The sequence below is a fragment of the Ranitomeya imitator genome, chromosome 4 (genome assembly GCF_032444005.1).
Source record: "Ranitomeya imitator isolate aRanImi1 chromosome 4, aRanImi1.pri, whole genome shotgun sequence".
In the NCBI taxonomy this organism is placed as follows: domain Eukaryota; kingdom Metazoa; phylum Chordata; class Amphibia; order Anura; family Dendrobatidae; genus Ranitomeya; species Ranitomeya imitator.
In genome coordinates, this window is record NC_091285.1 from 654,206,990 (window position 1) to 654,230,104 (window position 23,115).

Sequence of the window (23,115 nt, forward strand, 5' to 3'; positions counted from 1 at the left end):
ACGATCGACCAATAGGGATCCCCGATCTAGAAGTGACGTCATAGAGGGCGGGGCATAGTCATACCTGGACGCTAGAGTCAAGATGGCGGACGAGGAAAAGCTGCCGTCCGGGTGGGAGAAGCGGATGAGCCGCAGCTCTGGTAAATGGAGGCGGGAGGTGACGGCCTGTGGGGAGGAGGAGAGTGATGTCTGTGGCGGCACAGATCTGTGCAGCATGGTGTGGAGGGCCGGCACCTGGCCGCCATTGTGCTGCCTCCCCGGGCTCATTCATTGGCCCTGCCGGGCTCCACGGGCCTGGAGGGCAGAAATGATCGCCTCAGGGGCCATAGAGATGGTTAATGAGATGGGGCCCCCTATAGATCTCCTCCGGGTCTGACCCACCATTGTGAGGAGGGCGAGTGGCTGAGAGGTCACGCCCCCTTCATAGAAATGCGAGGGGACCCCCCAATCGCTACAAGTGGGGACCCCCGACCCTCCTCACTGGCAGGAATGTAAATGGAGTGGTCAGGTGATCGGCGGGCAGCAGATCCCTGCCACCGATCTGGTGTTACTGCAGGGGGGCGATAAGCCCCATAGAGGGGTCGGATCCTGAAGGAAAGTCCTAACCATGTGCCCAGTAAGGTCACACGGACATCTATGGGGAGGGGAGCTGTGCGTGAGACCACCCACTATGGGCGAGCCCTGATTTCTCTGTGGCCGGTTTGTGTCCTGTGTGTTTACGTGATCAACTGGTGGCCACCATGTAATGGTGCAGGGTACGGTCATGTCCAGCAGGGTGCAAGGGCCGCTGGTAAATTCTACAGTTTGCCAATATCGGATATTTGGCTCCCCCAACAATCATCTGTCAGTGGGCACCATACACATTAGACTGTTGGCTGAACCGACTGTCAGTGGATTCAGCCGACCTCTGTCTAATGTGAACATTCAGACCGCCATTGCCCTCGCCCGGCGCCCCTGCTCTGCCATTGCCCTCGCCCGGCGCCCCTGCTCTGCCATTGCCCTCGCCCGGCGCCCCTGCTCTGCCATTGCCCTCGCCCGGCGCCCCTGCTCTGCCATTGCCCTCGCCCGGCGCCCCTGCTCTGCCATTGCCCTCGCCCGGCGCCCCTGCTCTGCCATTGCCCACGCCCGGCGCCCCTGCTCTGCCATTGCCCTCGCCCGGCGCCCCTGCTCTGCCATTGCCCTCGCCCGGCGCCCCTGCTCTGCCATTGCACTCGCCCGGCGCCCCTGCTCTGCCATTGCCCTCGCCCGGCGCCCCTGCTCTGCCATTGCCCGTTCACACCTCCTTTGCTTTTGTGCCACCATTTTCCCCTTTCATGCCACCACTTCATTCAATGCCTATGAGACCGCCAGCGTTAGCAGAATACAACACTTGTCTATCCTTAAGTCCACTTAATAGAATAATGGACTCGGGTCTCTAATCATCTCAGCCTTTCTCTGTATTTCTTCTTTTGCTAGCTGGGCTCAGTTTGAGACCCCCTTAAACCTCCACCTAAGAGGACTTGAAAATATATCAAATTTAGTAATGAGTGAACGTGCATGGATGAAGTGCTATCCGAGCACGCTTGTGTCCTAATAGTATTTTTGACGCGGCTGCGTTTCTCACGACTGTTCGACAGCCACAACGCATGCAGGGATTACCTAACAGACAGACATCCCCTGCATGCGTTGCTGCTGGTAATCCCTGCATGCGTTGCTGCTGTCGAACAACCATGAGACATGCAGCAGTTGCAGGGACTCGAGCATATTTTTCAAGCATGCCGAAGAGACTCGATTAGCACACAAGCATGCTCGCTCATTTCTAAAATTCAGGATCAATTAAACTGATGGCTCAAGGTGCAAAAAAAACCTCAAGTCACTACAGAGGGTTTAACTTCCGGACCACTGGGACCTCCTACCAATCCCAAGAAATGACCATGTGAATGGAGGGGTGGTCTATCATGGGCATTGCCCCTCCATTCATTCTTAATGGGATTACTGGAGATAAACGAGCACTGCACTCAACTGGTCTTCAGCTTTACCATGAGAATGAATGAAGCGACCTCGGATCTATTTACATGGGTCTCTTCAGTTCCCCAGTGCTCTGAATTTGTGGGGGTCCGAGTGGTCGGGAGTTAGATACTATCAAATCCAAACTCATGATTACCCGTTTGAGACCCAGGCCTGGTTGTTGAGGGTTAGTTTGATTTACTTTTTGTTTCACTTCAGGACGTGTGTATTATTTTAACCACATGACTAACGCCAGCCAGTGGGAGCGACCTTCCGCAGCTGGGAAAAACGGGCAAGGTGAGCCGGCAAAGGTACGATGTTCTCACCTGCTAGTGAAGCATAACCAGTCCAGACGTCCTTCATCGTGGAGGCAGGAGAGAATCACACGCACCAAAGATGAAGCTCTGGAGATGATTAATGGTAGGTAAGCACTGTAAGAAGTGTGGGGTATAATGCATCCAAAGATAGCAACTCAAATGACAGAAGTCCCTTCATAAGGATCTGGGCCCACGGTGTTGTGACCTGTTCCTCTAAGGCTACGTTCAGACTAGCGTTGTGCGCCGCTGCGTCGGCGACGCAACGCACAACGCGCGGCAAAACGCACGCAAAAACGCTGCGTTTTGCGACGCGTGCGTAGTTTTTTGCCGAAAATCGGACGCAAGAAAAATGCAACTTGTTGCGTTTTCTTGGTCCGACGCTTGCGGCAAAAAAGACGCACGCGTCGCAAAACGCAACACACAAAAACGCATGCGTCCCCCATGTTAAACATAGGGGTGCATGACACGTGCGTCGCCGCTGCGTTTCCCGACGCAGCGTCGGGAAACGCTAGTCTGAACGTAGCCTAAGTGCAGAGTGCCTAAGAGAGAAGTAATTCCTCCCAGAAGGCAAATGACTGTAGATTCTCTGGAGACCTAAAAGAAGCGCTCCAGGCCAAGCTGGTGACCGCTGACGTGCCCCGGCATAACACGGGACAATTCCTGCTAATGTGGAGCTACATGTTGTGGCCCTGTGCCCAGTCAGACACCCGCAGCATAGGACGGATCACGTTGGTGTTAGCCAAAGTACCCCACAGCAATTGCTAGAATGAGGGTCTTCTGTTTAAATCGTGTGGCAGTGCACATGATTGCTGAAGATGGCTTGTCATTTATAGGATGGTGTGCAAGCTCGGCCTCCACTCATCATTGTCCTTCGGATGATGGGGGAAAGACTAAGCTCGTCGTCCAGCTTTCTTCACTAGTTTCATAAACAATGAATGAAGCAGAGGATGAACATCCGCACCACCGCTACTTTCTGATCTCTGGACTACTTGAGACCCTGCAGTCCAAGCACTATCAGGGGATATCTTGTCGTTTGGGGGAAAAACCAACCTTTACCACTGCTAACCTGTATTTTCAGCTTACATTCAGTGATCACACTGCATTTTTCTAAATTATGGTAAAACGTATTTATTTTACCTAGATCTTTGGAAAATCCCAGCAGAAAGAATTTAATTTGTCCTAACTTTTCTTGCTGATAGCATAGCATACATTATCCTTAAAGGGAACCTGTCACCCCCAAAATTGAAGTTGAGCTAAAGGTACCGTCACATTGAGCGACGCTGCAGCGATATAGACGAGCCGATCGCTGCAACGTCGCTGTTTAGGTCGCTATGAGATGTCAAACACGGCAACAGCAGAACGATGCAGGAGCGATTCAGTGACGTACTTATTGTTCTCGCTGGTTGTTAGCTCCATGAAAAACCATTGCAGGCATCGTTGCTTTTGCTGTCAAACATGACGATACACGCCGACCTGACGACCAAATAAAGTTCTGGCCTTCTAGCTATGACCAGCGATGTCACAGTGGGATCCTGATCGCTGCTGCGTGTCAAACACAACGAGATCGCTATCCAGGACGCTGCAACGTCACGGATCGCTGTCGTTCTCGTTAGAAAGTTGCTCAGTGTGAAGGTACCTTAAGCCCACTGGCGTCAGGGGATTATCTACAGCATTCTGTAATGCTGTAGATAAGCCCCGATGTAATCTGAAAGATGAGAAAAAGAGGTTAGATTATACTCACCTGGGTGGGCGGTCCGATCCAATGGGCGTCACGGTCCGGTCCGGGGCATCCGATCTTCTTACGATGATGTCCTCTTCTTGTCTTCACACTGCGGCTCCGGTGCAGGCGTATTTTGTCCTGTTGAGGGCAGAGCAAAGTACTGCAGTGCGCAGGCGCTGGGAAAGGTCAGAGAGGCGCGGCGCCTGCGCACTGCAGTACTTTGCTCTGCCCACAACAGGGCAGACAAAGTACACCTGTGCCGGAGCCGCAGCGTGAAGACAAGAAGAGGACGTCATCCTATGAAGATGGGAAGCCCCGGACCGCGACACCCATGGGACCGGACCACAGCGGGAGCACCCCTGGAGGCTGGAGTGGTGCTTTCAGAGAAGTTCTCCTGGACAATGCTACTGATGGCTGGGCCCAGGTATGTGAGCACAACGCTCCTGGAGGTCAGACCCCACTGATCAAACATTTGGTGGTGTCCTTAGGAAATGGCTTTTCCTTTCTCTTTTTTTTTTTCCCTCTTTTTCAAAAGTTAAAAATATAAAGAAAGAAATGATGATGCAGAACAAGTATTTTATAAGTATGGAGGATAAACCATAACTGTTCCTGTTAAGGCAATTTACTCTGTTCTTCTCAGGCTATATACAGAAAATCAAATCTGGAGCGGAGGACTTTGAAGCTTTAGCCTCACAGTTTAGCGACTGCAGTTCTGCTAAGGCCGGAGGCGACTTGGGAAATTTTGGTCGAGGTAAGTTCTTACTACTTCCAAACGTTAATGGAACTCTTTTCGACTTCAGGCCTTTCAGCAGAAATCTGGAAAAATCTTAATGTGACCCGCAAGTTATTGCTACTCAAAAGCTGCAAAGGTCCAAATCGAGTTTTTTTTTTGTGATTTGTGTGTCATTGCAAATAACGATGTACAAGAGGTAGCTAACCTGTACGTCTGACCTGTAGGAAGTCTTGTAACAATAGCAGGGAACATTGCCAAGCCAGAAACTCTTCCACAGACAGCTGATATGGGGTGTTTGCCTGTCTTCGGTGGAGAGCAATGCTAGTGAGACTCTACTCCTAAAATGTTAGTGGGAACGGACTTCTCCAGAGTCATCATGTCCAACCCCCTGCTCAATGCAGGTTTCACTAAACCAGTGTTCCCCAAGTTCGGTCCTCAAGAGCCACCAACAGGTCATGTTTTCAGGATTTCCTTAGTATTGCCCAGGTGAGAATTCCATCTTCTAGAAAGGCAACAATTCCATCACCTGGGCCATACTAAGGAAATCCTGAAAGCACGACCTGTTGGTGGCTCTTGAGGACTGGAGTTGGGGAATACTGCACTAAACCATCTCAGACAGATGTCTGTCCAGCCTCTGTTTGAAGACTACCATGGAAGGAGAACTCATCACCTCTCGTGGGAGCCTGTTCCACACATTGATCACCCTCACTGTTAAAAAGTTTACTCTGTTAGGAGAACCCGTACTTTCCTCACAGTCAGACTCTCCTTCACACTGATGAGGGGCAAACACCCTGAAACAGGCTGCTTGTACATGAGTTTCTGACTTGGCCTTTTACCCTGGTCCTGTTCCAATAATCATTAATGGGTCAGACTTGTTGGGTAGTCGCCTCATCTAGGTGGTAATTGAGAGATTTTCTTTCTTTCTGTAAGCATCTCTTGTATAAATAAAACACTTGCAGAAATGTCTGCAAAAAATAAAACTACGCCACTTGTGAAAATATGCATGGTGCTCTCAGCTAAAGAATAGTCACCATTACTGACATTTCTTACCTTGAGTGCTGTTTTGTTTTTTCATGGACTCAGACTTGCACTGCTGATTTTTGATCCGGAACTCTGGTCAAAATTTGCAAATGGGGGATGTCTAAAGCAGCAAGAACTTTGTTACTTGTATCAGGTGGGCTTGAGATAGAACACATCAAATACCTGGACTGACTAGGGGGTTTGAAGACCGGCGTCTGATTGTAAGTTAGAAATATGGCTAAGGCTATGTGCACAAAAAAACAGCAAAATTAATGAACATGCTGCGCTTTTTACCGCAATGCGTTTTTTTCGCGGAAAAAAACGCATCACGTGCACAAAACATGCGGAATTCATTCTAAATGATGGGATGCTTATTGTATGCCTTTTTTTTGCGGTTTTATAGCGTTTTTATCAGGAAAAACCGCGAAAAAAACGCAACATGTGCACACAGCCTTAAAGACAACTTGTCATAGAGGGGTGAATAATTTTTAGACTGCAGTCTTCAGTAAAAGTGGCATTTTGTGTTGAGTCCTGAGAAATCACTTCTTAAATTGCAACGGAGGGGGGTGGTGAATAACAGCTGATCTGTGGAGGTGTCAGATTCCCAACAATCTAGTATTGATAACTTGTCTTAAAGGGCTTGTCCACTACTATGACAACCCCTTTTGATCAAAATGTTTGGCCCCCATAAAATAATAAAGCTTACACTCACCGAGCATACCAGGTGCGGTCCCCTCGGTTTAGGCACTCACTCTCCCCGGGGCTCTCGTACGTTGTTGTGACACATGACCCCTGCGCCCAATCAGCACTGCAGCTGATCCCTGACTACTTCTTTATGCTCCATTTGACGGGAGGCGGGGAAAGTTACACTGGTGCTGATTGGACGCCAGGGTCACGTGTCACAACACCGCCCGAGCTCCGGGACCCCGAGTGCTGACACGGAAGGCGAGTATAGGTTTTATTTTATTGGGGCAAAGCGAGGGGCATGAGAAAGAGTTATCCAAGTAGTGAACGACTTTTTTAACCCTTTCCCGCAAACGGATGTAATATTCAGGTCCTGGGCAGGAGTCCTCACATGTGGACTGGCCTAAGAAGCTGAACTCCCCTACACACGCGACAGTCAGCAGCTGTATTATATTGCCGTCATCTGTCTCTAACAGGCATGGCTGTTGCCGTTTCTGGCCGCAGCTGTTAACATTTAAATGCCACCGTCAATCTCAGCGGCATTTAAGTAGAACCTGCTCCCATCAGTCCCTTGTGATGTGATCCAGTGGGGAAAATGGATTACTATCTCACAGCCGGGGGTCTGCTGGAGACCCTTCTCCTTGTCAACTTGGTCCTCCTGTGAAGCTTAGGAGCCTGAGATTACCACTTTATACTACATTAAAAATATATAAGAAAAAAAAAATCAAGCTTTAAATCACCCTCCTATTTTTCCCTAGTTACAAATAAAATAAATAAAAAAAAATGTTTGGAAATGGCGCATTGTTGAAATTTCGATCTATTAAAATATGGAATTAACACAATCTGTAAATGGCGTCGAGAAAAAGAATTAAAATGCCAGGATTGCGGGATGTTTTTGGTCACCTCGCCTCCCTAAAAAATGTGTTAATAAGGAATCAAAGCATTGTGTTTACACGAAATTGGTATCGATTAAAAACATCGGCTCACCACACAAAAAACCAGCAGTCAGTTAGCCTCATCAACAGGAAAATAAAAATCTTACTGGTCCTGGAAAATGGTGACAAAGCAAAATGAAAAAAAAAAAAATGCAAATTTTCCAATATTCAGAGGGAGAAAAGCAAAAAAAAAAATTACATATATATATTTTAGAGTGATTTTTTTTTTTTTTTGCGTGCGTTTTTAATCATCTAAATGGATCCATTTTTGGTGTCGCCGTAATGTGACCAGCTTGGAATGTTTCTGGGTTATATGAATATCCCGGCCTCTTCCTCTGAAGCAAACCATTTGTACCTTGCAGATGGAAACCCGATCCTCTTGTTCTTTCTTTATCCAAATGATTTTTACCATACAATGAACTCCATAGCTACCAAAAACCAATGACAGAATTTCATCACAGTTGGAATTTTTTTTTCTTCTGTTTCAATACATTATACGGTAAAATAAATAGTGGCTTCAAAACTGCAACTCGTCCCGCAAAAAACAAGGTCTCATAACGGCCACGTGGACGGAAAAATACAAAATGTATGGCTCTGAAAAGGCAAAGAAAATGGGAAAAAAACGAAAATATCTGGTCCTTAAAGGTGTTAATCACTGCAACTACAGACTTGTGATGCTGTGATGATTCTCCGCGAGCGAGCGGAATCTGCATACATGCGGTCACCTGCCAACTAGATGTGCGCGGCCTCACTCAATACAAGTGAATTGAGCAAGGCCAGACAAGTCTAGTTGTAATGTGGGGCCGGAATCGCGCATTTTTACAGACACATGATTGCGCGCTGCCAGTGTGCACACCATAAGAATTCAGAAGGATAGGTCATAGATATATTATATGCCTTAGCAATTCCACTTAAATTGCTTCACGACCTGTGACGGGCGGGCTCACAAGCCGGGGTTCTGTGGAAGCCCTCCCCCTCCGTACCTTTTATTAAGATCCACCTGTGGGCGGTGTTTCTGGGAGATGGTGATTTTCTTTTTCCATAGCAGTTCTGATGCGCTTCTATGTATAGCACAAGCGATCGGACAATCACAGCGTCGAGTCCCCTAAAGGGACTAATAAATCCAGTAAAAAGCGGGGGGGAGTTTAAAAAAAATAACAAACACAAGGTCAAATTGCCCCCCTTTTTTGTTCCATTTAAAACTTAAAAAATCCACATTTAGTATCTCTGCGTTCAGAAAAGTCCGATCTTTAAAACTATAAATTAAATTAAATGGCATAACGGAAAAAAAATCATAACGCCAGGACTACGTTTTTTGGTTGCCGCAACATTGCAGTAAAAGGCGATCAAAACATCGTATCTACCCCAAAATGCTATCGGTAAAAACATCGGCTCAGGGTGCAAAAAATAAACCCTCACCCAGATCCCGGAAAATGGAAACGCTACGGGTCTCGGAAAATGGCAGCAAAATAAACAGGTTATGGCTCTTGGGAGAAGAGGAGGAAAAACCGGAAAATGGATAGGCCCCTTTCACACATCCGTTTTTTGCCGTCAGTCACAATCCGTTGGCTCGATCGATCCGTCACAGATTGTGAAAAACTGATGCAACAGATCCGACTAGCGGATCTGGCTAATTGGATCCTAAATAAATCGGAGCGTTCTCTGTTTAAAAAAACGGAATCAGTCGCCGGATTCCGTCATTTGACGGATACAGCGCCCATAGGCTTCCATTCGAGCGGATGGCGACGGAAAAAACGTTACTTTGTCCGTTGCCGCCGGACAAACAATTTTTGACGGATCCGGCGACCGACGGGTGAAACGTGAGGCCATCTGTCGCAGTCCGTCGCTAATACAAGTCTATGAGAAAAAAAATCGATGGATGAAAGGGGCCTAAAAGGGAAGGTGCCACAAATTTTATTTTTAAATTATTTCTTATATAACCAATATTTTTAATGAAAATTACAATTTACTGGCTTAATTGTTTTGTTGTTTTTTTTTTTTTCTTCAGCCACTGGTGCTGCCATTTTCATTTGCTGGTGTGCACGACAGTTACCCGCCACATAGGGCAGTCGCTGGCACATGAGGCTGCGTCCATTGTCCGACCACCTCTCCTACTCCGCGGCTGCCTCCTGCTGTGACCTCTGCACACAGCAGCTGTGGGAGGAGATGGCGGCCATTTTGTTGTAGCCCCCGGTACACTGCTATGGGGCCCCATGATCTATGTAGGGCCCCTGTCACAAGGCTTACATGTAACTCTCCTACAGCCAGGCATTACAATGCCACGCAAGGTAAACGCGGCAACGTTTTTTAATGAAAATGAAGTGCTAAAATTAATTTTAGCTGAAAATATGAGAATTTAAATAAAACTGTCCCTTTTTTCAATGGAAGTTATTTTTCAAGGTGATAGATGAATCAGTGTACAGGAGGAGCCACGTGCCCCGAAGTCATCCATAGGATCCCAATATGTAGATCTGACCGGTGTATCTAATCCCATCATGTGTGATGCGCCCCAGACCAGCGTATCTAATCCCATCATGTTTGATACGCCCCAGAGCAGTGTATCTAATCCCATCATGTGTGATACGCCCCAGACCGGTGTATCTAATCCCATCATGTGTGATATGCCTCAGACCGGTGTATCTAATCCCATCATGTGTGATACGCCCCAGACCGGTGTATCTAATCCCATCATGTGTGATACGCCCCAGACCAGTGTATCTAATCCCATCATGTGTGATGCGCCCCAGACCGGTGTTTCTAATCCCATCATGTGTGATGCGCCCCAGACCGGTGTATCTAATCCCATCATGTGTGATGCGCCCCAGACCGGTGTATCTAATCCCATCATGTGTGATACGCCCCAGACCGGTGTTTCTAATCCCATCATGTGTGATGCGCCCCAGACCGGTGTATCTAATCCCATCATGTGTGATGCGCCCCAGACCGGTGTATCTAATCCCATCATGTGTGATATGCCCCAGACCGGTGTATCTAATCCCATCATCATGTTTGTATCACATGCTGCGATTAGATGCGCGGAGTGTAACACATGCTGGGATTAATCGTGCTTGTTATAAACTCCACGTATCTAACCCCAGTTCTTGATAACACGAGCAGCATTAACGGAATCTGTTCTGCCGGCCGTCCTCGGTTACACGGTCTACTTGTTAGTATCACTCGCAGTCACCAGTAATGTCTCCTCACTTTTGCTTTCTCTTGTGTTTAAAGTGGAAATATCAAACATTGTAAAAAAAATTCATATTTTACTCTTTTGAAAACAAATGATGATATTTATTAAAAGATTAAAACCTTATTTACTTACCATTTTTTCAGTTGTTGACATTTTATTTTTATGTATGGCACCTTCCTTTTAGGGTCCCTATCACGGACTCCCTTGCAATCATTCTTTTGCATGAAACGCTCTTGGTTACCACCAGAGGTCACTGTTGTTTCTGTTCTCTAGCACGTGTCAAATCTGTACCCATGAAATCAATGACTGAGATTACCGCCGCAGAAGGCTATGTTCACATTTTGTGTTTTTGATGCTTTTTTTTCTACAGGCAAAACCAGCTCTTTAAGCAGTAAGAAACTTCCTGCATTAAGGCTATGTGCACACGTTGCGGATTAGGCTTAGTTACTTCTGGTGCGGATTCTGCCTCTCCTGGCAGAAAACGCACCTGCGGATTTGTCGCGTTTTTTGTGCGGTTCCGCAACGGTTTTTTGTGTGTTTTTGCTGCGGTTTTCTTGCGGATTTTCTGCGTTTTTTTACCCCTGCGGTTTTCTATAATGGAATGGGTACAAAAACGCTGCAGATTCACAAAAAAGAAGTGACATGCTACTTCTTTTAAACCGCAGCGGATTTTCCGCAGAGTGTGCACAGCATTTTTTTTCTCATTGATTTACATTGTACTGTAAATCAATTGCGGATCTGCAGCGTTTCTGCACCTCAAAAAACGCTGCTGATCCGCAGAGAATCCGCAGGGTGTGCACATACCGTAAAGCAGGGTTTGCTTAGTTTTAGGTGCGTTGTTTTTCCTGCGTTTTTTTTTTTTTCATGGTAAATATTTCTTTTGTGCATGATAAAGTTTAATGCAAAAAAACGTAAGTTCTGCACAAAATACTGAGGACAAAAAAAACTGTGTGCATGAGATTTCTGAAATCTCAGACTTTGTTGCTCCTGCAAAACGCAGGTGAAAATTTGCATTAAAACATGCAACATGTGAACATAGCCTTACAGTGACTGTGATATTGCCGCTGCGTACCTGTGACTGCGACATTGCCGCGGCGTAGCTGTGACTGCGAGTTTGGTGTGACTGTGAGATTGCCGCTGCGTAGCGGTGACTGCGGGATTGCTGCTGCGTAGTTGTGACTGCAAGATTGGTGTGACTGTGAGATTGCCGCGGCGTAGCTGTGACAGGGAGATTGCTGCTGCGTAGTGGTGACAGCGGGATTGCCGAGGCTTAGCGGTGACTGCGAGGTTGCCGCGGCGTAGCTGTGACTGTGAGATTGGTGTGGCTGTGACTGCAAGATTGCTGCGGGGTAGCTGTGACTGCGAGATTGCCGCGGCGTAGCTGTATCTGCAAGATTGGTGTCACTGTAAGATTGCTGCGGCGTAGCTGTGACTGTGAGATTGCCGCGGTGTGGCTGTGACTGTGAGACTGCCACGTCGTAGCTGTAACTGTGAGACTGCCGCGGCGTAGCTGTGACTGTGAGATTGCCGCAGCGTAGCTGTGACTGTGAGATTGCTGCGGCGTAGCTGTGACTATCAGATTGCTGCGGCGTAGCTGTGACTGTGAGATTGCCGCGGCGTAGCTGTGACTGTGAGATTGCTGCGGCGTAGCTGTGACTGTGAGATTGCCGCGGCGTAGCTGTGACTGTGAGATTGGTGTGGCTGTGACTGCGAGATTGCTGCGGGGTAGCTGTGACTGTGAGATTGCCGCGGGGTAGCTGTGACTGTGAGATTGCCGCGGCGTAGCTGTGACTGTGAGATTGCCGCGGCGTAGCTGTGACTGTGAGATTGCCGCGGCGTAGCTGTGACTGTGAGATTGCCGCGGCGTAGCTGTGACTGTGAGATTGCCGCGGCGTAGCTGTGACTGTGAGATTGCCGCGGCGTAGCTGTGACTGTGAGATTGCCGCGGCGTAGCTGTGACTGTGAGATTGCCGCGGCGTAGCTGTGACTGTGAGATTGCCGCGGCGTAGCTGTGACTGTGAGATTGCCGCGGCGTAGCTGTGACTGTGAGATTGCCGCGGCGTAGCTGTGACTGTGAGATTGCCGCGGCGTAGCTGTGACTGTGAGATTGCCGCGGCGTAGCTGTGACTGTGAGATTGCCGCGGCGTAGCCGTGACTGTGAGATTGCCGCGGCGTAGCCGTGACTGTGAGATTGCCGCGGCGTAGCCGTGACTGTGAGATTGGTGTGGCTGTGACTGCGAGATTGCTGCGGGGTAGCTGTGACTGTGAGATTGCCGCGGCGTAGCTGTGACTGTGAGATTGGTGTGGCTGTGACTGTGAGATTGCCGCGGCGTAGCTGTGTCTGCAAGATTGGTGTGACTGTGAGATTGCCGCGGCGTAGCTGTGACTGTGAGATTGCCGCGGTGTGGCTGTGACTGTGAGATTGCCGCGGTGTGGCTGTGACTGTGAGATTGCCACGTCGTAGCTGTGACTGTGAGATTGCCGCGGCGTAGCTGTGACTGTGAGATTGCCGCGGCGTAGCTGTGACTGTGAGATTGCCGCGGCTTAGCGGTGACTGCGGGATTGTCGAGGCTTAGCTGTGACTGCAAGATTGGTGTGACTGTGAGATTGCCGCGGCGTAGCTGTGACTGTGAGATTGCCGCGGCGTAGCTGTGACTGCAAGATTGGTGTGACTGTGAGATTGCCGCTGAGTAGCTGTGACTGTAAGATTGCCGCGGCGTAGCTGTGACTGTGAGATTGCCGCGGCGTAGCTGTGACTGAGATTGCCGCGGCGTAGCTGTGACTGTGAGATTGCTGCGGCGTAGCTGTGACTGTGAGATTGCCGCGGCATAGCTGTGACTGCGGGATTGTCGAGGCGTAGCGGTGACTGCGAGATTGCCGCTGCGTAGCTGTGACTGTGAAATTGCTGTGGCGTAGGGGATGACTGTGAGATGGCTGTGGCGTAGGGGGTGACTGAGATTGTAGCGGTGACTGCGGGATTGCCGAGGCATAGCGGTGACTGCGGGATTGCCGAGGCGTAGCGGTGACTGCGGGATTGCCGAGGCGTAGCGGTGACTGCGAGATTGCCGTGGCGCAGCGTTGACTTGGAGATAGCCATGACTGAGAGATTACCGTGCGGTAGCCATGACTGAGAGATTACTGTGCGGTAGCCATGACTGAGAGATTACCGTGCGGTAGCCATGACTGAGAGATTACCGTGCGGTAGCCATGACTGAGAGATTACCGTGCGGTAGCCATGACTGAGAGATTACCGTGCGGTAGCCATGACTGAGAGATTACCGTGCGGTAGCCATGACTGAGAGATTACCGTGCGGTAGCCATGACTGAGAGATTACCGTGCGGTAGCCATGACTGAGAGATTACCGTGCGGTAGCCATGACCGAGAGATTACCAGAGTATGCAGCGTTTCTTGAAGACTTCTCATTGTGTTTGCTCTCTCCCGCAGGTGACATGCAGAAAGCCTTTGAAGATGCTTCTTTCGCTCTGCGGCCTGGAGAGATGAGCGGCCCGGTATTCACAGATTCTGGCATCCACATCATACTTCGCACCGAGTGAATCCCTTGTTATAGGAGAACCCCAGCCCTTTAGTAGAAGGGATCTAGGGGCTTTGGAGGCCATCTTGTCCTTGGATGTAGAGGAGGAGGAGGGCAGGTGGGACGGACGGGGTAGTCTAGGCTTTACAATACCTTGGAGATTCCATTTGCCTTTATGGAAGATTTCAAAGGGTCATTATTTTTTGTTTGTTTTTTTTTATCCAGCGTTACATGCAGTGGGTCTCGGCAGTAATGGGGAGTTTAGTATCGATGTCGAACATTTCATTTTACAATAAGGGATCTGCATGAGGGGTTGGGGGCTAGATCTTAAATTATGGGCCACATGTATACTCCCCAGTGTGCTGGAGCTAGCTACAATGATCGGCCTTGTACACCTGAATGGCATTGCGTACCATCCTGCATGCCGGTCGTCTGGCTCGTGCATCTACCACCATGGATCAATGAGCCAGATCACTCGATGCTGGAGGTCTTCTCTATTGCATGTGATCTCTGTGTTAAATGAAGCCATTCCATTAAAGAGCTCCTGTCATCGATCCGCTGTGGAATAGGCTATTTTCTTCACCTACAGACATTGAGACGAGGGCCAATTTCATAGGTCTTGGCTGTAGTGTTCTAAATAGTCGGACTAATCAATATAGAACGTAGATACATGGATTTGCAACAGATTTTCTGGGACAACAAAATAGCGCCATTCTGGAACATAGTCTGTGTTTGGTATTGCACCTTATCCCTAAAGTTAATGTGGGGCTGAGCTGCAATAAGAGGCAAGAGTGGCACTGTTTTATTTATTTTTTTTAATGGACCCTTCTGGCATCTCTTGTACAACTACTCTGAAGGAGTATTAGCATCTCACATTTCTAGCATATCCATAGGCTTGGTTGTATAGTTTCAGAATTCCCATAAGTGAGAGAGGTCCATGGGCTGAAATCTTTATTCAGAGAAATGGCACCATATCTGTCATTTATGCCGTAGACCGAGTTTATGTGGTTGCCACCTCTGTCCATGTTCCGCTCTTTCCATCCACTTTTATGAGCGTTGTGAAAGCTTTCTCAGTTATTTTGCAGATCCCATAGAGGTAAATGGAGAGAGGCGCCCATGCCCTGTCACCTCTACATTTACAGTGGTACAAGGCAGAGCCAACCAAATTCTTTTCAGCTGGTCTTGACCCCCTCAGAACCTCTATTTCTTTTCCCATTCCAGCCATATATTTGGAGGCCAAATTTATTTTCCGTTAAGGGGGTTGTCTGATCCAAGCTGATAAATCTACAGTCACTTTGTGTGACTACAGACCAATGAATCCCCCTCAGTTTACTGCTAGGATTTACCGGTTTCCGACCTGGCACCGGAGGGTATTTAGGAGTTATACATGCTCCCGGGCCTCTATCCATACAGTTGTAGGGAGCTAGGCTGCGCCTCAACTAGAGACCTGGCCGACCAGAGGGCATATCTGTGTGACTACAGACCAATGAATTATCCTCAGTGCACTGCTGGGATTCACTGGTTTCCGACTGGGGACCGGAGGGTATATAGGAATTATACATGCTCCCAGCCTCTCTCCATACAGTTGTAGGGAGCTAGGCTGCGCCTCGACTAGTGACATGGCCGACCAGTGGGCATGGTCAATTACAGGAAGTGGCCTCGCTCCATACACTGGCCAGGAGTATGTATAACTCATACATGCCCTCCGGTCACCGAGTCTGAGACCAGCGAATCTCAGTAGCACAGAGTGACTGCAGACTTATCGATTTTGGGCTGGACAACTCCTTTAAATTAAAATGTCGGCCCAACACAAAAATTGGCACAGCTATTTCTCTAGTGTCTTCACGTGATATGTGAAATGCTTCCTCACACTTTGCCATTTAATGCAGCTCTGTACTCGATACCCTGATTTGTAATCTGATGCCAAGAAATGGCCGGAGTTCCTGCTGTGTTTCAGATGGCTCCAGTCTATGGACATGTAGTGCTGCGGTATTAGCTTATTCCTGAAGCCGTGTAGGAAACTAGAATTTTCTTCTTAGGGCACACACTGATATCCCAGACTGGGATTCCGATCTCTAGACACATGGCTGTAAAAATAAAACTCGCCATCTTCCTGTGGTACTAATGCACAACCTGCAAATAAGTCCCAGTCACCAACCTTCATCACAGAACACCATAACTTCTTTGGTTGTGAATAGAACGCTAAAAAGACCTAATTGATTAATGGAGCTATCCAATAGAGTACATTTTAATCAATAGACCTTGGAATGATAAGTTCCACAATTGGAGATGTTAAAAAAAAAATGTTTCTTTGCTTGAGAGAATCTTATAAACGTGCCCCTGTGTAATGGCTGTTTGTAGTCAGTATATACCACAGCTCCTCACCAGGGGGAGGAAGCATAATTCACTTACCATAACTAAGTGTATTGCTCAAACAGTGGGGGCTTACAGCTGCTAATTTCAGGTAACATATTTTCCTGACTGTTTTATCACAGGAGTGAGTGTTTCTGTCACATCACCAGTCTTGTGAGCTCAGCATAAATAAAATCTGAAACATACAAGGTCAGCGGCCACTGAAACTCTTATGTCACTGTCTTGATATATGCATTGCTCGCAGGGCTGGAGACGCAGCAGAAGCACTCGCTCCTGTGAAAGAACAGGCAGGGAAATTTGATACCTCAGAAAGCAACAGCTGTAAGCCCCTGCGGTTTCATCTGTATATCCTTAACCTAAGTGACTTGTGCTTCTTCCTCACCTGTCCAGGAGCTGGGCTATGTGTCCACCATGAACTGGAGCAGCTCTGCATAGTCTGAAAGAGCAAATAGGAGCACATTTATAAGATTCTCAGATTTTTCTTTTACCACCTCCAAGATCTATTAATTAAAGTGGACTTTATTCATGGGACAACCCCATTCAATTCGATCTATATGAAGGGATCATGGTTTATAAGTGTGGATACGTCTTATACCATTGCTCCCTCTTGTATTATTCCCAATTTATTCAGCATTATGAATTGTACGCATAGATTTCCTATTGTTATTTGTATGCGTGTACCTGCTCCTTACTAGGACCCACTTCAGATTAGGTACCTACCGTCCATTTTCATCCTACTGTTTATTTCCAAATATAGAGGGGAGTAGGAGGCCTCTCCATGCCGGGAGAATCCAATTACTTTTTTTAAGGTAGAAATCTGGATCCTGAACACACAATTTGATCGTCTGAATGAAACTTCCAAAAAGTAACTTACTAATCCTCTTGTTGGTAAACTGTTTGCAATACATAATAAATGCTGCCCATAGATTTACCAACAATACCTACTTTACTGTACTCTGTCTGCCATACAAGCACTGGAGAAAGTTACAGCAGGATAGATTATTTTTCTTTTCTTTGTTGGATATTGAACCTTTCTCCCTTCCACTGTAGAATGATAGTGTCCATTGCTTATCTCTACCAACCTTCGAAGAATAAAGTAGGGTGGTAAGTTGCGGTGGTGCCATCATCACAAAACCCAGTGTGATTTGGTTTTATTGCCCCCAATTGATTTTAATGGAGCCACCAAGTTTCCGTTGTTGCGTGCTTTTGTGTATGTTCACATCATGCTCTAAAATCCACATGGAAAAAATAAACTTTGAATAAGCTTCCTATAGATTTCAATAGGAAAACGCGTCAATAGTCTTTCCGTAGGGAGAAAAAAAAAAGTCAATAGTTTCTGGCTTGCAAAAATGCTTCCAGGTTCTGCCACTGAACCACTTAAAGCAAAAAAAAAACACAAAAAAGTTCAGTAAAACACGCCAAAACATTGATATTTTTTAAAAAACTTAGATTAACAAAACTATATAGTTTTTTTTTTTTTTTTTTGTCCAGCTTCTGAAACTTTGCAAGGAAGTCACTTAGTAAAAGAAATGTCTTCATTCCTGTAAAAGAAAAAAAATCTAGATTGTTTGTATTATTTGCTTGGCCTCAGCTGCACTGATATCAGGACGTACTCATTTGGAGGACAGATGATGGTTGTGAAGTAATCAACACATGATTCTAAGGGCTCATGTACACATCAATGTTTTTCTCATGAGTTGATCAGAAGAAGAAAAAAAAAATTCTCCACCTCCTTTTATCTATCAGTCTTTGAAAACCGGACAGCACTCAGATGGCATCTAGCTGCTGTCTGAACTGTTTTCCAAGGACCCATGGACTTTCATTGCTGATCACTTGGATCAACATTAGACATGTCTCCGATCCGATTTTGTGGTTCGCAAAAAATCACGGACATGTCAGCGGCCCCATACACAATCATTGGATATGAGTTCTCTCCATAAAAAACAAACAAACATAGTTGAAACTCGAACAGGAAAAACTGACGTGTGAATGAGGCCTAACTGGGGATCAGCTGCTGCAAGAGTTTGTTCTGATGAGCGCCACACCTAGAGGAGTTGTGCGCGTGTGTGACCGCCGCTCCATAAACGGTCTCTCTAATCCTCCATTGGTACGTTAACGCTTGTGCTACATGGCGATACTGGTCCATGGTGCAGATGTGTTAGGGCTTTTAGGCCATGTGCCGTGCTACCGAAAACATTGCGTGACTTGTGGCAAATTAGAGATACACACATTATATCCTGTTGCAGGCCAGTAACGTTAAAGTCAACGAGGTCCATCAACATAAATTTGATGCCAGATTAAACTAAGCCTAAGTGCGGGTGACTCTTTGCTTTATTATCATAAGGGTTGTCAGAGTACAGGTTTAGATGGAATTCTTCTTTTAATGTGAAGTAAAGCTGTTGGCTAGTACCCTACCTGTACAAAGAAGAGAAGATTAGTGATGAGTGAGCATGCTCAAATAAGGCTTTATCCGAGCACACTTGTGTGCTAACCGAGTGTCTTTGGTGTGTTTGAAAAATGTTAATAGTCCCCGTGGCTGCATGTCTCAACACCTAAAAAAAACTGTCAATCCCTGTATGTGTTTGAGTGTCAAACAGCCGTGAAGACTCGAACATATTTTTCGAGCACATCGAAGACACTCGATTAGCATACAAGTATGGTCAGATAGCACCATATCCCAGCATGCTTGCTCATCACTACTGAAGATCCATTTTAGCCATGGATAGTTGGGTTGATACAGTATTTAATGCATGTAACTAAACCTCCACCGTTCTCGGCAGACACAAGCAGAGAGCGCACCCCGTGGTCATCTACATGACTGTAGGGGGTGACTGCAAATGCCTTTTGAGTTCTTCCAGCATAAGACGTACGCAACAAAATATTTATTAAGCTACTGTTGTGGTTTGGCTAATATTTGTTCAGCTTTAGTGTGAAACTTTTTTTTTTTTTTTTCCTTTTTCTACTGGTTTTGTTGAGAACTTGTATGACAATAAAAGTTCAATATGTACACAAGTAACCCCGGTATTGATGTATTAAATCATGTTCACACCACCAAATGTAGGCATTGAACTCTGGAAACCTTAACCCCTTAGTGACAGAGCCAATTTGGTACTTAATGACAGAGCCAATTTTTGCAATTCTGACCACTGTCACTTTGAGGTTATAACTCTGGAACGCTTCAACGGATCCCGCTGATTCTGAGATTGTTTTTTCGTGACATATTGTACTTCATATTAGTGGTAACATTTCTTCGATATTACTTGCGATTATTTATGAAAAAAACAGAAATATGTCATGAAAAATAGTTAATACATAACATTTCCCACATGTCTACTTTACATCAGCACAATTTTGGAAACAAAATTTTTTTTTTTGTTAGGGAGTTATAAGGGTTAAAAGTTGACCAGCAATTTCTAATTTTTACACCATTTTTTTTTAGGGACCACATCACATTTGAAGTCATTTTGAGGGGTCTATATGATAGAAAATACCCAAGTGTGACACCATTCTAAAAACTACACCCCTCAAGGTTCTCAAAACCACATTCAAGAAGTTTATTAACCCTTTACGTGCTTCACAGGAACTAAAACAATGTGGAAGGAAAAAATGAACATTTAACTTTTTTTTGCAAACATCTTAATTCAGAACCATTTTTTTTATTTTCACAAGTGTAAAAACAGAAATGTAACCATACATTTTGTTATGCAATTTCTCCTGAATACGCCAATACCCCATATGTGTGGGTAAACCACTTTTTGGGCGCACCGCGGAACTTAGAAGTGAAGGAGCGCCGTTTGACTTTTTCAATGCAGAATTGGCTGGAATTGAGATCGGACGCCATGTCGCGTTTGGAGAGCCCCTGATGTGCCTAAACAGTGGAAACCCACCACAAGTGACCCCATTTTGGAAACTAGACCCCTTAAGGAACTTATCTAGATGTGTGGTGAGCACTTTGAACCCCCATGTGCTTCACAGAAGTTTATAATGTAGAGCCGTGAAAAAAAAAAAATCGCATTTTTTTCTACAAAAATGATCTTTTTGCCCACAAATTTTTATTTTCACAAGGGTAACAGGAGAAATTAGACCACAAAAGTTGTTATGCAATTTCTCCTGAGTACGTCGATACCCAATATGTGGGGGTAAACCACTGTTAGGGCGCACCGCAGAGCTTGGAAGAGAAAGAGTGCCGTTTTACTTTTTCAATGTAGAATTGGCTGGAATTGAGATCGGACGCCATGTTGCGTTTGGAGAGCCCCTGATGTGCCTAAACAGTAGAAATCCCCCACAAGTGACCCCATTTTGGAAACTAGACCCCCCAAGGAACTTATCTAGATGTGTGGTGAGAACTTTGAATGCCCAAGTGCTTCACAGAAGTTTAGAATGCAGAGTCGTGAAAATAAAAAATATTTTTTTTTCCACAGAAAAGATATTGTAGCCCCCAAGTTTTTATTTTCACAACGGTAACAGGAGAAATTGGACTGCAATAGTTGTTGTCCAATTTATCCCGAGTACGCTGATGCGCCATATGTGGGGGTAAACCACTGTTTGGGCGCACGGCAGAGCTTGGAAGGGAAGGAGCGCCTTTTTGGAATGCAGACTTAGCTAGAATGGTCTGTGGGCGTTATGTTGCGTTTGCAGAGCCCCTGATGTACCTAAACAGTAGTAACACCCCACAAGTGACCCCATTTTGGAAACTAGACCCCCCAAGGAACTTATATAGATGTGTGGTGAGAACTTTGAATGCCCAAGTGCTTCACAGAAGTTTATAATGCAGAGTCAAAAAAAATATTTCCACAAAAAAGATTTTGTAGCCCCCAAGTTTTTATTTTCACAAGGGTAACAAGAGAAATTGGACCCCAGAAGTTGTCCAATTTATCTCGAATACGCTGATGCCCCATATGTGGGGGTAACCCACTGTTTGGGTGCACGGCAGAGCTCAGAAGGGAGGGAGCGCCATTTGACTTTTTGAGCGCAAAATTGGCTGTCGTGTTTGGAGACCCCCTGATGTACCTAAACAGTGTAAACCCCCCAATTCTAGCTCCAACCCTAACCCCAACACACCCCTAACTCTGATCCCAACCTGATCCATAATCCTAATCACTAACCCTAACCATAATCACAACCCTTACCCCAAAACAACCCTAATGTCAACCCTAACCATAACCCTAATCAAAACCCTAAATCCAACACACCCCTAATCCTAGTCTCAACCCTAACCTCAAACCTAACCCTAATCCCAATACACCCCTAATCACAACCCTAACCTTAACCCTAATCCCAAACCTAACCCTAATCCCAAGCGTAACCCTAATGCCAACCCTAACCCTAATACCAACCCTAATCCAAACCCTAAACCTAATCCCAACTCTAACCCTAACTTTAGCCCCAACCCTAGCCCTAACTTTAGCCCCAACCCTAGCCCTAAGGCTACTTTCACACTTGAGTCGTTTGGCATTCCGTCGCAATCCATCGTTTTGGACAAGAAACGGATCCTGCAAATGTGCCCGCAGGATGCGTTTTTTGCCCATAGACTTGTATTGCCGACGGATCATGACGGATGGCCACACGTCGCGTCCGTCGTGTACTGGATCAGTTGTGTTTTGGCGGACCGTCGGCACAAAAAAACGTTCAATGAAACATTTTTTTGTACGTCGCACCCGCCATTTCTGACCGCGCATGCGTGGTCGTAACTCCGCCCCCTCCTCCCCAGGACATAGATTGGGCAGCGGGTGCGTTGAAAAACTACAGCCGCTGCCCACGTTGTGCACAATTTTCACAACGTGCGTCGGTATGTCGGGCCGACGCATTGCGACGGCCCCGTACCGATGTAAGTGTGAAAGAAGCCTAACCCTAAATTTAGCTCTAACCCTAAATTTAGCCCCAACCCTAGCCCTAACCCTAATTTTAGCCCCAACTGCTGTTCTGCCGGCCAGCAGATGGAAACAGTTAATTACCGGCGATCGCAAAACAGGGGTCGGTAAAACCAACCCCGATCATGCTCTATGGGGTCTCGGCTACCCCCGGCAGCCGAGACCCCAAAGAGATCCCCGCGGGGCCGGCCGGCGGGCGCACTGCGCATGCGCCCGCCATTTTGAAGATGGTGGCGCCTACCGGGAGCTACGAGGAGCACCGGGGGAGACAGGTAAGTATTGGGGGACTACCTGGGACCCCTTTTCTCTGTCCTCCGATGTGCGATCACATTGGAGGACAGAGAAATTAAAGAGATCGCGGTTTGTTTGTTTTTTGCGATCGCCGGTGATCGCAAATGCGGGGTGGGTAAAAACCCCCCCGAATCATGTTCTCTGGGGTCTCGGCTACCCCCGACAGCCGAGACCCTGGAGAAAATCCGACTCTGGGGGGCACTATTTACTTTTTCCACAGCGCCGTTAATTAACGGTGCTGTGGTTTAAGTACCCTTAGCGGCCGCCGTTAAAAGGCGTATCGGCGGTCGCTAAGGGGTTAAGCAGAGTTATAGTAAAAATTAATGTTTATAGAAACTTAAAGGGACACTGTCACCTGAATTTGGAGGGAACAATCTTCAGCCATGGAGGCGGGGTTTTAGGGTGTTTGATTCACCCTTTCCTTACCCGCTGGCTGCATGCTGGCTGCAATATTGGATTGAAG

General features: G+C 46.8%; 1 protein-coding gene across 1 annotated transcript; it reads left to right on the forward strand.

Annotated features, from left to right (window-relative positions):
* The first annotated feature begins 20 nt into the window (after nt 1–20).
* PIN1 (peptidylprolyl cis/trans isomerase, NIMA-interacting 1) lies at nt 21–19,507 on the forward strand. The gene is made up of 4 exons (XM_069767044.1): nt 21–140; nt 2,206–2,406; nt 4,664–4,774; nt 14,031–19,507. Exons 1-4 carry the CDS (start codon nt 83–85, stop codon nt 14,138–14,140), a joined length of 480 nt encoding a protein of 159 aa, XP_069623145.1. The 5' UTR covers nt 21–82; the 3' UTR covers nt 14,141–19,507.
* Nucleotides 19,508–23,115: the final 3,608 nt, after the last annotated feature.

Excerpts from the sequence above, each read along its gene's own strand:
- PIN1 (XM_069767044.1), top strand. The coding sequence starts at position 83 with ATGGCGGACGAGGAAAAGCTGCCGTCCGGGTGGGAGAAGCGGATGAGC. Across the intron at positions 141-2,205 it reads GCGGATGAGCCGCAGCTCTG|GACGTGTGTATTATTTTAAC; the intron begins GTAAATGGAGGC and ends GTTTCACTTCAG. Across the intron at positions 4,775-14,030 it reads CTTGGGAAATTTTGGTCGAG|GTGACATGCAGAAAGCCTTT; the intron begins GTAAGTTCTTAC and ends TCTCTCCCGCAG.